The 17,010-nt window shown below is 50.7% G+C and overlaps 1 protein-coding gene across 5 annotated transcripts in view; it reads right to left on the reverse strand.

The window, feature by feature from the left end:
- Nucleotides 1-17,010, reverse strand: part of SIPA1L3 (signal induced proliferation associated 1 like 3) — a 238,986-nt gene that overhangs the window by 20,518 nt on the left and 201,458 nt on the right. For all 5 annotated transcript variants that reach the window (XM_043599043.1, XM_043599038.1, XM_043599039.1 and 2 more), the window contains one exon: nucleotides 3,163-3,384. In XM_043599043.1, coding sequence (XP_043454978.1) covers nucleotides 3,163-3,384 — 222 coding nt within the window. The remainder of the gene's footprint in view (nucleotides 1-3,162; nucleotides 3,385-17,010) is intronic.

Genomic DNA, 17,010 nt, shown 5'->3' on the forward strand with positions numbered 1-17,010 from the left:
CATGTTGGGTGCAGATCACTTAATAAAAAAAAATTTTTTTTTTCAACGTTTATTTATTTTTGGGACAGAGAGAGACAGAGCATGAACGGGGGAGGGGCAGAGAGAGAGGGAGACACAGAATTGGAAACAGGCTCCAGGCTCTGAGCCATCAGCCCAGAGCCCGACGCGGGGCTCGAACTCACGGACCGCGAGATCGTGACCTGGCTGAAGTCGGACGCTTAACCGACTGCGCCACCCAGGCGCCTCCCCCCAAAAAAAATTTTTTTTAATGTTTGTTTATTTTTGACAGAGAGGGAGACAGAGCATGAGCGGGGGAGGGGCAGAGAGAGAGGGAGACACAGAATCCGAAGCAGGCTCCAGGCTCCGAGCTGTCAGCACAGAGCCCGACACGGGGCTCGAACTCACAAACCGTGAGGTCATGACCTGAGCCGAAGTCAGTCGCTCAACCGACTGAGCCACCCAGGCGCCCCTATTTGATATTTATATGTATATTTTATATACTCGGTTTACATACATACATTTATACAAACATACACATCTATAAAAATGATGTGTATGTTTGAGTCTTATCATAGGGAAAAGTGGGTTTTTGTTTGTTCAGTGTTATCATATATTCAGGCATATCATCTGAGCACCTACTGTGTACTGGGCCCCGGGTGGGGCTCATGGCACCTCTGCTCTCCTGGAATTCTCAGTCCACCATGCGGGACAGAGAGGAAGCCAGCCGCCAGAAAATGATGCTCTGATGTACCCTGGGACAGGTGCCGCAGAAGGGAAGAAGCATGAGGTCAGTGGAAGGGATGAGCCTGGTGTGGGCTTGAACGAATTTCCCCAAGGATGGCGTGTCTGGGTTAAGACCTGAGAGGTGGTGTTATGGGTCCCCTCCCACCACAAAGATGCTTAAGTACAAACCCACTATCTCAGAGCGTGACCTTATTTGGAAATAGGGTCTCAGACAATGAGGATGGACCCTCGTCCAGTAACTGGTGTCCTTATAAAAGGGGGAAACGCCAACACAGAGACGCGCCCACAGGGAGGAGGCTGCGTGAAGACGAAGGCGGACGCTGGGGAGATGCATCTACAGACCACGGAGTCCAACACGTGGCCTGCAAATCTGCAGCAGCTGGGAGACCAGCTGGAACAGGTTCCCCTTCGCAGCCCTCAAAAGGAACCGACCCGGCCAATGCCCTGATCTCGGACATCTGACCTCCGAACCGTGACACAGTACATTTCTGGAGTCGAGCCGCTCAGTCTGTGGCACCTCACTGCCGCGGCCCTAGTAGGTACGCACGCGGGGAAAGGACAGCCAGAGCGGCTGCCGTGGTGGAAGAGCAGAAGGGGGTCAGCAGGGACTGACCCTCTGGCCACCCTGAACAGTGGGGGTCTCGTAGTATCTTATGGGGTTGCAGCGAGAACGCGACGAGATGCATAGCGCGTACGTTCACTGAAGGAGCACCCGGAGCGCCAGGCAGCCGAGACATGGCACCCGCTCTCCAGGAGAACGAGAAAAGTGACCGAATGACGGCAGGGGCCAGGTCTAGTCGGGAAGGCCTATCTGACGAGGTGGCATCAGACTAAGCTTCCCGGAGACAGCCCTGAGATCGGGGGCAGGGGTGGGGGAGTTCTCCGGGCACTAGAGAACCCCCAGAAAGGCCCTGAGGTTGGCCTAGCCTTGGCAAGCATGAGGTGCAGCAGAGGCCAGTGGAGTGGAGAAGGGAGGGGGCGAGCGGGAGGATGGGAGGGCAGAGGAGGGAGGAAGCCAACCGAGCAGGGTCTGCGCAGGAGTTTTGGCGAAGCACATGCCGCAGCCAGTGCCTGGTACTTGTGTGCTTGGTCAACGGAGCCCTCGTCATCCAGCCCGTGGGTGGAGGTAGCGGAGGGTCAGAGCCTAGACTCCCGCGTGTCCCTGGCTGTGAGTGATGCGTGTGAACTGGACTCTCGGTGTGAGTTGCCCAGGCTCTCCTGCGGACATCTGCAGGGTCACGTTTCTGTCTTCCTGACACCTGTCTCCTTCTGAGCTCTGCGTCATCCACACATTTGAATGGTCCACCCAGGTCATGAAAGACTTTACAAAGAACTGGGGGAGGAGGGCAGATCCCCCCACACCCAATGGAAGAGGAGCCTTGGACCACTTCTGTCCCTTACCAGCTGAGTGACTCGGGGCCTCAGTTGCCTTATCTGTAAAATGGGGTGAATAGCAGGTCTGCCTTACAGAGCTGTTGTGAGGACTTAGGGAACTAATTCACGTATAGGAGCTTAGAACCGAGACTGGCACACAGTGAGCACTCAGTAAATGTGAGGTATGGTCTTCTATTTTAAAACAGAAATCCTTCCCTAATGCATACTCTTCCGCTCTCTTCTGCTCTACAGTAGAGCAAAATGCCTCAAATGAGTTGAGCACACAGTTTCCTCCCATTCCACCCTACCCTTCTCTCCTGCACCTTGGGGGACCTCCATGAGGCTCAAAGCGACGCCCAGCTCACAGCCCATCATGCCCAGGCTCCTCACCCGGGCTCCTCCGCATACTCTCTGCACACTGAGGACTCTCTGGCCCCGCCCTGCACTCCCCCTTCCTCTCTACCCACACTCCCGGCCTTGGGGTATGCCTCCAGCCTCGTGCCCCTGTGAGACGACACCCAAATTTCCCCCTCCAGCCTGACTTCTCCCTTCAGCTCCAGACTCCTTACCCTGCCTCCTCCTTGATGTCTTCTGTGCTTCTTGAACGTAACCCGCCCGGGACTCTCCCCCAGCCAAGCCTGCTCCTCAGCTCAGCCCTCACCTCAAGGCAAGCCTGCCCTTCCGGCTATAGGACCTAGAGTCTTCTTCAACCTCGCCCTTCCTCTTAACCCTCGTCCGGTCTGCCAGGCAACCCTGGCGGCTCTCCTTTCAGCTCATCCATCCAGAAGCCACCCCCTCTCCCTTCTCAGCCTCCATCCTGCTCAGCCTTCCCCAAACCCCGTCTCCTGCATAGCAGCTCCTTGAAGGCTGTGCCCCTTGGGCAGCCAAGGGGCCCTGTGAACACCCAACTAAGGGAATCCACAGAGATGGTGCGGGACTGGCACAGCATCCTGCTGAATGAGTGAGTGAGGTGTCCCCTCCTTCCCCACCCAGAGACGCCTGGCTTGGCTCTTGTAGAACCTTGCTGGGCGTCCAGGCACTTACTTCTTTGGGTCAGTGAAGGGGAGTGGCCGTGGCGGGGGCTCGTCTGCCCTCTTCCACCCTGTGGGGTGCTTATTGCGAACAGGTTGCTTGGAGAAGAAGGACTTGGGGACGGAGGCAGACAGCTGGAAGGGGCTGGGCTGGGCCACCTGGGAGGGCCGAGGGGTCTCTGTGCTGGCGGTTTTGTAAACCTGAGCAGGGTAGCCGGCCCTGGAGCTCACGTCACTGCAAAGTAAAAACAAGAGAAATAAGCAATCAAATATGTTCCCCATTATGCAGAACTGATCTGTTTAAATGTACTCTTGGGAAACAAAAAAATTCCTTTGCACAAGAGGTATACAAATACATCGCTGCTGTGGAAAGTTCCAATACAGAAATCTATATAGGGAGAAGGCCAAGTTGCCTAGGAGGTCCCCTCCTCCAATCCCACCCCAGGAATGCCCTCCTGGCACATTTGGTACCACTGGGAATCCAAAACAGTCACCCCCTGTGGGTGGATGCACCCCGAGATTCCCTGTCTCCTGGGCACAACTTACATAGCTAGAGGTGGGGGTCCTACCTGTCTCTAGGGGTAACCAAGGTTTACAGTTTGCTGGCTCTCTCTCTCTCTCTCTCTCTCTCTCTGTCACTCGTGTTTTTTTTCTCTCTCTCTCTCTCCCTTTTCCTATGCATTACAAATATACACGTGAATACAATCAGAGAGGTAGAACCTTTTATTACTTTGGGGGGGAGCATGAAGAATTTTTTTGGGGGGGGTAGAGGACTGTATTTTTATATAACTGGAATGACATTAATACGTTGTTCTGTAAACTTTTTTTTTTTTTTTTTTACTTAAAACATAGCTTGCTCAGTAGCCTCTTCACTCAAATATTTTTTGAGCACTCGCTATACATCAGACACCATTCCTACTGATCTAATCTAAAACCCCAGCTCAGTATCTGAAATGCCGGATTCCCACGGAATTAACACTACAGTGAACCTCATGCTACTGACCAGAACCCAGCTGTTGGGGACCCACCTGTTTATTCCACTGAGACAAAGTGACTTTTAAAACTTAAATTAAAAAAAATTTTTTTTATGTTTATTTTTGAGAGAGAGAGAGAGAGAGAGAGAGAGACAGAGAGCGAGCATGCAAGCCAGGGAGGGGCAGAGAGAGAGGGAGGCAGAGATTCCAAAGCAGGCTCCAGGCTCTGAGTTGTCAGCACATAGCCCAACACGGGGCTCAAACCCATGAACCGTGAGATCATGACCTGAGCTGAAGTCGGATGCTAAACTGACTGAGCCACCCAGGTGCCAACCCCCCCAATTTTTTTTTTTAATGTTTATGTTTGTGAGAGAGAGAGAGAGAGAGAGAGAGAGAGAGACAGAGCGAGCACAGGCAGGAGAGGGGCAGAGAGAGGAAGACAGAGATTCCAAAGCAGGATCCAGGCTCTGAGCTGTCGGCACATAGCCCAACACGGGGCTCAAACCCATGAACTGAGATCATGATCTGAGCTGAAGTCGGATGCTAAACCGACTGAGCCACCCAGGCGCCGCCCCCCCCCACCATTTTTTTTTTTTTTACTGTTTATTTTTGTGAGAGAGAGAGAGACAGAGCACAGGCAGGAGAGGGGCAGAGAGAAGGAGACACAGAATCTGAAGCAGGCTCCAGGCTCTGAGCTGTTAGCACAGAGCCTGATGAGGGGCTTGAATTCACGAACTGAGAGATTATGACCTGAGCTGAAGTCAGATGCTCAATTGACTGAGCACCGAGGTGCTCCTTAAATTTTTTTTTTAATGTTTGTTTATTTTTGAGAGAGATGGGGTGGGGGAGGGGAGAATATGAGTGGGGGAGGGACAGAGAGAGATGTAGACACAGAATCCGAAGCAGGTTCCACGCCCTGAGCTGTCAGCACAGGGCCCAACGTGGAGCTTGAACCCACAAACTGTGAGATCATGACCTGAGCTGAAGTCAGATTCTTAAATGACTGAGTCACTCAGGTGCCCCTAAAACTTTTAAATTGGGGCTCCTGGGTGGCTTAGTGGGTTAAATGTCTGACTTTTGGTTTTAGCTCAGGTCACGATCTCCGTCCCTGCGTGGGGCTCTGTGCTGACAGTGCAGGGTCTGCTTGGGATTCTCTCTCTTTGCCTCTCTCAATAAATAAATAAACAAACAAGCAACTAAATAATGAAACTTAAGTAAAATTCCAATTCCATTTTAAGTAAGAGGGACTTAGTGACAAAAGTAATGCCTTTGGCATCTAAGTCAATAAATCCTTTTCGAAGGTCAATTTAGTAATATGAAGGGGTGGGACTTTTGACTATGATGGAATGAGGACACTGGCAAATATTCTCCCCCCAGAAAGCACAAAATTGACAAAAACAACCATTTCAGCACTCTGGCAATTGACCAAGGGCATATGGCAATGCAAGAATCATCTATGCTTGGAAAACTGCTGAACTTCAGGTAAGAAAAGAGGGACTCTGTGGCATTTTAGCCTGGGGCTCCTCCCATCTGCCTGCCTAGTTCAATGAATAAGACATTCTGCTATACCAAAATCTTTGAAATAGCATCAAGCAAACCAACACGTGTGCAATGAAAGTTTCAGAAAGAGAGAAAAGGGCAGAAGAAAGATTTGAAGAAATAATGGCTGACAATTCCCCCAATTTGATGAAAAAAAAAATCATCTGCACATCTAAGAAGCTCCACAAACCCTATGAATGGTAAATACAAAGATATTCACATCCAGGGGCGAGTGGGTGGCTCAGTCGGTTGAGGGTCGGACTTTGGTTCAGGTCATGATCTCACAGCTCATGAGTTTGAGCCCCACATCAAGCTCTGTGCTGACAGCTCAGAGCCTGGAGCCTGCTTCAGATTCTGTGTCTCCTTCTCTCTCTGCCCCTCCCCTGCTTGTGCTCTCTCTCAAAATAAATAAACATTAAAGTAAAAAAAAAAAAAAAAGATATTCACATCCAGAAAAAGTTCAAAGTCAAACGGTGAGATAAAAACCTTGAAAATGTCAAGGGAGGGGCGCCTGGGTGGCGCAGTCGGTTAAGCGTCCGACTTCAGCCAGGTCACGATCTCGCGGTCCGTGAGTTCGAGCCCCGCGTCAGGCTCTGGGCTGATGGCTCGGAGCCCGGAGCCTGTTTCCGATTCTGTGTCTCCCTCTCTCTCTGCCCCTCCCCCGTTCATGCTCTGTCTCTCTCTGTCCCAAAAAAATAAATAAACGTTGAAAAAAAAAATTAAAAAAAAAAAAGAAAATGTCAAGGGAAAAAGGATTCATCATATACAGGGAAGCAACAATATAATTAACTACAGACTTCTTATTTGAAACAATAGTATGGAATGACATTTTCAAAGTGTGGAAAGAAAAAACCGCCAACCAAGAATTCTGTATCCAGTAAAACTATCCTTTACACACAAAGGCAAAATAAAAACATTCTCAGATACAAAGACTGAGAAACTGACTGCCAGCTCATCTGCCTGGTGAAATAAAAAGAAGTCCTCAGGCTGAAAGAAAATGACTCCAGGATCATCTGGCTGGCTCAGGTGGTGAAGTGTGCAACTCTCAATTTTGGGGTTGTACTTTGAGCCCCAAGATGGGTGTAGAGATTACGTAAAAAATAAAATCTAAAAAAAAAAAAAAAAAAAGAAGAGGAAGAAGAAGAAAACAGATAGTGACTCCAGATGATGACCTGAATCCACATGGAGAAATGAAGGATCCAAGAAAGTCAATTTGCAGGTTAGAATAAGACTATAGAGGGGGCACCTGCGTGGCTTAGTCAGTTAAGCTTCTGACTTTGGCTTAGGTCATGATCTTGCAGTCTGTGGGTTCAAGCTCTGTGTCGAGCTCTATGCTGACAGTTGACATCCTGGAGCCTGCTTTGGATTCTGTGTTTCCCTCTCTCTGCCCCTCCCCTGCTTGTGTTCGGTCTTTCTGTCTCTATCTCAAAAGATAAACATTAAAAAATTTTTCTTAAAAGACTATAGATTTATGTTTTATTTCTTCTCTAACTTCCTTAAAGATATAAAAGGCAACATCAGCAATACTATATTGTTGGGCTTATAACAAATGTAGATTTAATAAAATGAAAAATACAGCACAAAAGAGGGGGAAAGGAATGTGGCTATACTGGAGAAAAGTTTCTATTAAGTTACTAAATCTTTTTTTTTTTTTAACAATAAAGTCTTTTTTTTTTTTTTTTTTTGATGCTTACTTATTTTTGAGAGAGAGTGTGCGTGCATGCTGAGGGGAGGGAGGAGCGTGGGCAGAGGAGACAGAGAATCCCAAGCAGCTCTGCACTGTCAGCATAGAGCCCAATGCCAAGCTTGAACTCATAAACCGTGAGATCATGACCTGACCTGAAATCAAGAGTTGGATGCTTACCCAACTGAGCCACCCAGGCGTCCCAAGTTACTAAATTTGAATTACACTGTTAAGATGCATATTATAAGAATTTGGGGAAAATAGCTGAAAAAAGCAGGAGGAATCCAAACAGTACACTAATATACATTATTTAACATGAAAAGTGGCAGTAAAGGAAGAACAGAGCAAGAAAGGTAGTGAACATATAGAAAATGGCAAAACGGGGAATGTAAATGCAATAATTATCAATGACTTCTCTAAATGTGAATGTTTCAATGGCCAAATCAAAAGGTAGAGATGTCAGACTGGATTTAAAAAAAGCAGGCTCTCAGGGGCGCCTGGGTGGCTTCAGATTCTGTGTCTCCCTCTCTCTCTGCCCCTCCTCCACTTGTGTGCGTGCGCTCTCTCTCTCTCTCTCTCTCTCTCTCTCTCTCTCTCAAAAGTAAATAAACGTTAAAAAAATGTTTTTCTTTTAAAACAAGCAAGCTCTGACTAGATATGCTTTCTACGATTTAGCAACATCTATTCATGTGGCCACAGCTGCAAACTGGCGTGTGGGGGGGTGTCCAGGGAGCCACGGAGTGTATAACACCAGGAAGGGATGGCAGGGTGACCTGGGAGCCTCCCCAGGGAGGCGAGGGCATCTGAGCTGAGAAGTGAAGGATGAGTGGCAGTGGTTTAACATCTGACCTCTCAGAAATCCGTGTGACAGAAAAGCCTGTCCAAGTACTTGTAGGCACACACAAGGATGTTCACTGCCAACACTGTATGTAATCAAGTTAGACGCGCCTGGATGGCTCTGTGGGAGGCGTGTTCGACTCTCGATCTTGGGGCCATGAGTTCAAGCCCCACTACTTAACACAATAAAAACTTAAACAAACAAACAAACAAACAGTAAATTAGATCTGGCCTGAATATCTTTTTTTTTTTTTTTTTTAATGTTTTATTTATTCTTGAGAGAGAGACAGCATGAGCAGGGGAGGAGCAGAGCAAGAGAGGGACACAGAATCTGAAGTAGGCTCCAGGCTCTGAGCTGTCAGCACAGAGCCCGATGCGGGGCTTGAACTCACAGACCGTGAGATCATGACCTAAGCCAAAGTCAGATGCCCAACTGAGCCACCCAGGCGCCCCAGGCCTGAACATCTTTTAACAAGGGATTAACAGATGTTCCAAGTACCCCCATATGATCAAAACCTATGCAGCCAATTCAAAGAGTCAGGTAGGCTTGTTTATGAACGAGGACAGATGTCTGAGTACAAGGCACAGTACAAAGCATGACTCTGTTCTTTCTGTTTTTATATCAGTTACACTGTATGATTATTGAGCTTTTTTTTGTTTTGTTTTGTCTTTTTTACAAAAAGGAACCATACAGTTTTTCCCTAACTGTGAGCCATTAAATCATTTGAGTGGCTCTTGACCATTATTAAGGGGGAAAAGGCCCCCAAACCAAACAGACTGGAATAAAAAACATCAGTAAGGGTAAGTGCTTTGTGAAGCTTCATTCTGGACATCCGTTGGGGGGTTGTAAATGTAAAATGCTTTCCCTGTTTCGGGTAATGATCAAAAATGTTTGAAAGAGGGGCGCATGGGTGGCTCTATCAGTTGAGCGTCCGACTTTGGCTCAGATCATGATCTTGTGGCTCGTGAGTTTGAGCCCCACGTCAGGCTCTGTGCTGTTAGCTTGGAGCCTGGAGCCTGCTTCAGATTCTGTGTCTCCCTCTCTCTCTGCCCCTCCCCCGCCTGCACTCTGTCTCTTCCTCTCTCTCAAAAAATAAACATTAAAAAAAATTTTTTTTAAATGTTTGAAAGAACTGGGCTGCTGCAGGTTTGGAGAAAAATCTCGGGGAGGAGCTTACACTAACTGATTATCTCTGGAGATAGTAATGATGTGTTCAGAATAAAAGTCAAGTGAAACCGTACAAATGGCACAGAGCACAAAGGAGGTGCCACCTGACACCCCAGTCTCTCCCTGCAACCAAGACCCATCCTTTCTTCTTCTTCAACAGGGAGCTGTGCGCACACAAGCACACGTGTGTGAGAGGGAGTGTGTATCCTTCCCACTTTGTAAAATAAACGGCAGCAGATCATAAGCTTGCTGTGCACCCTTTCACCTTAACCGTACGTTCTGTAGCTCTCTCCCTGTCAGTCCACACGAACCCCCCTCTCTGCAACGGCCGCAGGGGGTCCATTCTATGAATAGATCACCCTAACTTTTACTTTCTACAGCACATTCCTCTACCTTGCCCTCAGGCATGTTCATTCAGCTTTTGTGAGCTGACAAAACAAGAGATGATTAAACCAGGAAGGGAAAAAGGTGAACACCCTTTGTGTCCGCCAGCCAGCCAGCTCCATCCACGGCCTCCTTCGAGAGATGGGCTTGCCTGGCTTCGGGTCCTGCAGCAGACCTTTTGGGTGTCAGCCTAATCCCCCCTCCACCTGTAAACAGAGGCTGACTTTACTCCTCCTTTGCTTGAGGAAGGTGACCAGACACCTCGCCCAGTGGGCAAATCCTGACTGAGTGAGGCCACTTGTCTGGGATGGGTATGGATGGGTCTGTACTGTATTTCTGCCCAGTGAGACTTTGGGGAGGGCGTATATGGACTGTCTGCTGGGTGACTTTGGGAGAAAATTTCTTTGCTAAAAAAACAAACAGAAAACACTTGCAGAAAAATCACCTTCTCTTCCACTGGACACTGTGACTACCTGGTTGAAGGACAGCCACTTTGAGAAGGAGGGGAGCCAGCTTGGAGGCTGACGGAGGCAGAACACAAAGAGGAGAAAGAATTTAGGTCTTTGAGTCAATAAATCACCCAATCCTGGCCACCCCCCTAACTTAGCATTTTGTGTTCTGTGAGATAACAGACTGCCTTCAGCCAAGCTGGAATTTTCTGTTACTTGTAGCCAAAGGCACTCCCATGACTGTCTCTGTCTTCAGCTTTGTGAGGCCTCAACACAGAACTATTCCCCACCCCCAGCGTGCTGTGTATTTTGACCCAACCCTGAGCTGGGGCCATGAGCCCAGGTGCCCCATATGGGGTGGAGTTCTTACCCCACCCACCAATCGGCAGAGTGAGCATGCTCTCTTTCTGATGCACCAGCAGGAACAGGTATCCCCTTCTGGGCCTCAGCTGTGACTTGAAGACCAAAGAGGCACCATGGGGTGGGGTGAGAACATGGGCCGTGCTGCCCACCTGACCCGAGTTCCAATCCCAGCTCTGAGTGACACGCTGGGACCTGAGCTCGGGTCCTTGCCCCTCAGAGAGCCTCAGTTTCCTCCTCTGAGAAATGAGGCAGTGACAGCACCACTTCAAGAGGTCTTGTGTGCACTGTTAACGTGGTGTGCCCAGGGGCTAAAAGCCGGGACTTTGGGCTCAGCCAGGACTGGGGCGGTGGCATCCTGCTCGGCCCTCCCACCCCCACCTCCCCCACTGGAGAGGTTATGCATTCATCTGTGTTCTATCTGAGGGAAGCACTTAAGATTTTGTTGGAGGAAAAGGTTTTGTGGCTTACAAAAAAACCTGAAAAACCATGGGCTGGATGGCGAAATCAGAGCTGCACTTACACTCAAGTCTTGATGGGTGGCCTAGGGTGGCTGAGCCCCTGCGCAGGAGAAGAGTGGTGGCAGTGACGGGGCTGGCTGTGCTGAGCCTGTGAGCATGGCCAGGCCCTGCCCCAAGCATCTTCATTTAGTTGTCCTGGCAACCCCCTGAGGCAGGAACTACCACCAACCCCGTGTTTCAAGTGGGGAAACCAGGCCCCAGAGAGATTAAATAACCTGCTCCCAAACGATGCAGCTGGTAGGGATGGAGCCAGGATGCAAACCCAGTCTGGCTCAAGAGACCCCGGCTTTTAACCCCAAGCCTGTACTTTCAACAACTGCAGTCACGACAGATATGGAATACGTGCAAACAAAGCCTGGCAGCAGCTGCTATTTTTGGACCCAGCTACGTCGCAGGCCCCGCGCTAAGTACTTTCAGTGCATGATGTAGGTTCGTTGTGGCAGCCTTAGACCACAGATCCTATCATTACTCCCATTTTACAGATGAGAAAACTGAGCCTCAGAGAAACTAAGGAGCCTGATGGAGATCACACGGTTGGGTCAGCTTTGGAGCTGTGATCCGGACGCAGGCAGTCAGAGGCCAGAGCCCAGGAATCCCTCACTGCTCGGCCTTAACTGCTAGACCAATCTTGCCCTCTCTCCCTAGTGCGTGGCAAGACCTTGAGAGTTCAGTCAGTCCCCGCATGTGGCTGCAGTTATCGTGTAGGAGTCTCGAGTGGCCACATTCCACTCAGTGGCCTGGGAGCCGAAGTGGCAGGTCTGCAGGGAGGATACGGGATCAGAGTGATGCAGAAACCCGCCAATGCTCACCCCCTCCACCCCCACGCCCATCGCTGTAGGAGTCTCCTCCTGCCCAACCTCACTGAACACAGCCAGAGAGAGCCTGTGAACACCGAGTCAGATCACAGCGCGCTTCTGCCCAGGACTCTCTGTGGCTCCACCTTACTCAGGGCAGAGGCAGAGTCCTCCCCTCTGCCCACAAGGCCCCGCACCATCTGGCCTGCCCCTTCTGCCCTCAGCTCCTCCCACTTACCGGGCTCCAGCCAGGTGAAAGGGAAGCTGTTCCCAGACAGAAACATTTTCACCTCAGGGCCTTTGCACTGCTCCCTCCTTTCCTTTAGAGGGCTTGGGTTCCTCTCCCAGGCTGACTGTGACTCTCCCAAGTGGGTCTCTGTTGTGTGTGACCCCAGGGGGTTCCAAGGCCCTCACATTACCTTTAAGAGCTATGCCCCCAGAAGCATATCCCAGAGACTCCCTCTTGGCACAGCCTGGGGCGGCAAAGCCACGTACTTCCTGCCTGGCTGTGTCAGCTCCACGTGGAGTGGAGAGCCTCTGAGTGCCCCTTCACAGCTCTGGAAACCCAGGGAGCTCTGAAGCGTGTGCTGCCTCAGGAGAGGGCGGGGGGCCAGGTGGCTGCCCGCCTGGGATCACTCAGCCCACTGCGGTGCCCACAGCAGGCGCTGGCGCCTGGCAGTGCGCCTGGAAGCCGGGCTCCCATGACGAACGTCTGGGGAGAGAGTCTGCGAAGTCACTGAAATCATCGATGGGCACAAGCTGCTACAGGCTGTGGCGGCTTCCATGGCGGGGGCTGGAGCACGGGGAGGGAACGGATAGGTGTTTCCCTGCTCAGCACGGCCCATCCCCCTGGTGGCAGTTCTTGAGTTTTGCGGGCAAACTCAATCCCTTCTACCTTTCAAATAGTCCAGAGTAATCTTTTTAAAACATAAGTCAGACTGTGCATTCACATGCCTCCCATGGCTCCCATGTCCCTCAGAATCAAATCCCAGCAGCTGACCATGGTCAGTAAGCCTGCCAGAACCGGGTTCCGGCCTACCGTGCACAACTGACCTCCTGTCACTCTCCCTTTTGCCCTGTCTGCTCCTCCCTCTCTGGCCACTTTATCATTTTTTTTTTAATGTTTTATTCATTTTTGAGAGACAGGCAGAGAGAGAAGGGGACAGAGGATCTGAAGCAGGCTCCGCGCTGACAGCACAGAGCCCGATGCAGGGCTTGAACTCACGAACTGTGAGATCATGACCTGAGCTGAAGTCAGACATTCAACTGACTGAGCCACCCAGGCACACCCGCTTGGCCGTTTCTTAAGCACTGCAAATGAGTTCGCCTTCACGGTCGTGACATTTGCTGTTTCTTCTGCCTGGGTCAATCCCTTGCTTCCTACAAAATAACAACCTTGTAAGAGGCCTTCCTGGCCGTCCGTCCTGTTACCTAAGAGTAACGTGCCTCCTGGGCTGGCCCTGCCCCAGTCTCTTCTCAAGAACCTCACCACCCCGTCTGCAGCAGCCTCCTGACACTCAGCAGTCAGCCTCGACTCTTTGCTCCCAGGCACCATCCTGGACCTGTGTCTCCCTCCCTCCTGGTGTCCTAGCAATGCCACTTTGTGACGCAGGCGCAGCTGCTCTGTCCTCTGGTCCAGACCCCTTCCTTCTCACTCATATCTCCGCCTCAGCCCTGTCCCTGAGGCTCTGCCTCCAGTCTCATCTCCAGCACTATCTTTCAAAACATAAATCCGCCTGTACTACCCTTTCTGCTGAAACCTCTCCTTGCTGCCCACAGTTCTTGGGATCGAATCCAAACTCTGTAATGTGGTAGACAGGGCCCTGCATGGTCTGGCTCCTGCTGACTTCCCAAAAAACCTCCCATCAGCTGGCCCCTCAGTTTCTACCCTTGAGCCAAGGGGCCTGTGTTCAGTGACCTAACAGCATCCGCCTTCCTCTCCACCTCAGGGCCTTTGCACATGCTACTCCTTCCCATTCATCGAGACGTCCTCTTTACATCCCATCTTTCCTTCCCCCCTACACCACCCCCCCCCCCATTTCTCTCTTTTTAAAAAAAAATTGTACAGGCGTGCCTGGGTGGCTCAGTCAGTTAAGTGTCTGACTCTTGGTTTCAGCTTAGGTCATGATCTCACGGTTTTGTGAGTTTGAGCCCCTCATCGGGCTCCATGCTGACGGTGCAGAGCCTGCTTGGGTCTGTCTCCCTCTCCCTCTCTGCCCCTTGCCCACTCCTGCTTTGTCTCTCTTGAAATAAAAACCTAAAAAAAATTGTATAATAGCTGACACACAGAGCAGTATACAAAGTATATGCATATAACTGAAGAAACAGTTACAAAGCAGACACCATGTGACTGCATCCTGGGTCAAGAATATACCATCAGCCCCTCGGAAACTACTCACCTGCTCCCACCTCCTTATTGTTCTTATCTTTGGCAGAAATGACCCTTCCTCATGGAACCTACCTTTGCCCCTTGGGCTAGATTAGACACTCCTTTGAGTCCTGGACCGTATCCACTCGCGGATCCCAGTGGGTCTCCTCTGCCGGCTTTCCCCTAGCACAGTTCATCTATTACTTTGATCATTATTTGCTTGCTGGCTCCCCGGTACCGGGTCAGTGCCAGGACAGCAGGGGCCGTGTGTGCCCGCAGCGCCCAGCAGAGGGCCAGGCACACAATGAGCACTCGCTATGCGAATAAACACGGGTGCTCTATTACAACGTGCTGTGCAAGCAGAGACCGGGGCAGCTATGCAGCTCGCGTGCCTGCCCTCGATAGCAGGCTGTCATCCCAGCTCAGCCCAAGGGAAGAGATAAACGAGAGCAGATGCAGAAGGCCGGTGGGCTGACCGGTGTGAGGGGCAGCGCGGCCGGCAGCAGGTGGAGGCACATGTGGGCCTCTTGGGCTCAGGTGCTCAGCGACCAACTGGGAACTTGGTTCCCCCGCCAAGACGGGAAAGTTGTGGGAGGGCAGCCAAGTAAGGCCCATACATGGGACTTGCACACCTTCTCTATCTGGGATGCCCTGCCCTCCTAGTCCCCTGGCTCGCATCAGCCTCTTTGTTCTAGGAAAGCCTCTCACACAATGGGGTCTGGCCCTTCCTCTGGGCTCCCGCATCCCAGGTGCTTCCCTCACGTTGGCCCTGACCACTCTGGGAACAGGTGTGTCTTCCCTGTTGGACTTTGAGCCCCGAGAGGGCAGGCCTGGGGCTGTCTCAGCCATCTTGGTGTCCCCAGAACTGCCTGAAAGAGGCATGGCCCCGGAGAAACATTCTGATTTGGTTAGTTTGAGGCATACCTCTCCTCTTTTTATAACAGTCCCCTGTGATTTTAATGACAGGCAGGTTCAAGGCCTACTGCCTGGTATGGTTCTAAGGGTCCTACACACAGTAGGTCATTAAATCTTTACCATATCCTTATGAGATAGGTATGTGATTTATCCCCCATTTTACAGACGAAGAAACCGAGGCCCAGAGAAGTTCAGTCATTTGCCCAAGGCCACACAGCCAAGGCAAGGCAAGAGGGAGGGCTTGAACCCTGGTGGAGGTCCAACTCTCATCTACCATGCAGATGTTTCTTTAAGTCAACTCATTCAATTTTCCTCAACTTGTCCAAGACAGTATCTGTAAAAGCAGGGGATGGGCAGGTAACACCTTTCCTAATACTCATTAAAGCAAACATTTATCTGTTAAAAAAACAAAAAACAAAAACATTTTCCTCCTATACCACCCAAATCACCTCGAGCACCCCATTTTGGGAAATGCTGTTCCATGCCACAGCCTGGTTGCCTAGGAGAAAACTTCAGGAAGCAGCTTAATGAGTAGATAAGAATGATTTGCAATTAGCATCAATTGTCTGTATGCAAATTAAAGCTCCCAACCGCTGGGCCCTCTTTTGTAGTGGGCTCCTCTCCCATTTTATTCCCTTCATTCCTGGGTTCAGCAAATCTTTCCATCAGACACAGGGTAATTTTATACCCACTCCCTGCTTCAGCCACAGTCTTCTCCTCAGAGCCGCTGCCTTTATATCGCAGATTTCAAAACCCTACAGTTACTCAGATTTACGAACACAGGCCTATGTCTAGCAGAGGGACTAGCGGAGCTGAGCCCTGGGACCCCGTGGCACCCAGGACTCTCCTGGTGCAGAGTCCCTCTAGGTGGGTGCACTTTGACAGGTGTCTCAGTGATGGCCTAATTGTTGTCTGTCTCCCTCAGCGGATGATGGGCTGAGGTGAGGGGCTGGGGGGGGCCTCATCTGAATTTGCTCATTATTTCTCCCCGGCTCCCACCCTACTGTCTGTGACACAACAGGTCCCTAAGAAATATTTGTGAGTGAAATGAAGGGATAAATAACGAATGAAAGAGCTGTTCCAGAGTCCACGAGTTTCACTGATTAAGAACCACCTGTTTAGGGAAATAGGCTGAACCAGAGACTAAACCCACTGGGCCACACAGCCTCTCCATCCTCACCCTTCTGGGCCCCTGACCAGGGCAAGGGGAGGTACCCACACAACGCAGGCACCCTCAAACACGGCAGTTTCCAAACCGGTCAGAGAACCACTGCTAAATCATGAGATCACTGAAGGAGGTATTGAGCTGCATTCACATTTTGAACAGACTAGACTACATCAAAGTGCTTCACACATGGTTAGGCTAAGTACTGTTTGGGTCACTTTTGCTTCGCCTTTTTTTTTTTTTTTTTTTAAACACAGATATTTCTGCATAGACACAGACAGAAGTGCACTGTAGGCTGCCTGGGTGCATGGGTCCTGTGTGGTCTGCGTGGACAGAGGCTGTAGTTTGAGGGCTGGCAAAGGCCTGAGGAAACCAAAGGGGACAAGGACTCCCTATGGGGTCCCGGGCTGGCCCCTGCTCAGGGGCGGTCAGGGAATGGAAGGAAGGCTGTGGCCTTTGGGGTCTGCACTGGGGACCACAGCACTGTGACCCTTGCCTGGGGTGCAGACCTGTGAGGGGCACGTGCTCCAGGCTGAGCTTGGCAACTTGCTGAACGGTTTTCCACCTCAGCGCTTCAGAGAGACATTTCATGGCTTTCATAAGGTGCCCTAAGTGTGTGCAGTCTAGGCCCCAGACATCAATGTCAGGTCTTTCTCCCTTGGTCCCCTGCCTGCCTCTCCACCAGTGGTCCTCAAAGGATGGT

This window comes from Prionailurus bengalensis, chromosome E2 (genome assembly GCF_016509475.1).
Source record: "Prionailurus bengalensis isolate Pbe53 chromosome E2, Fcat_Pben_1.1_paternal_pri, whole genome shotgun sequence".
Classification (NCBI taxonomy): Eukaryota; Metazoa; Chordata; class Mammalia; order Carnivora; family Felidae; genus Prionailurus; species Prionailurus bengalensis.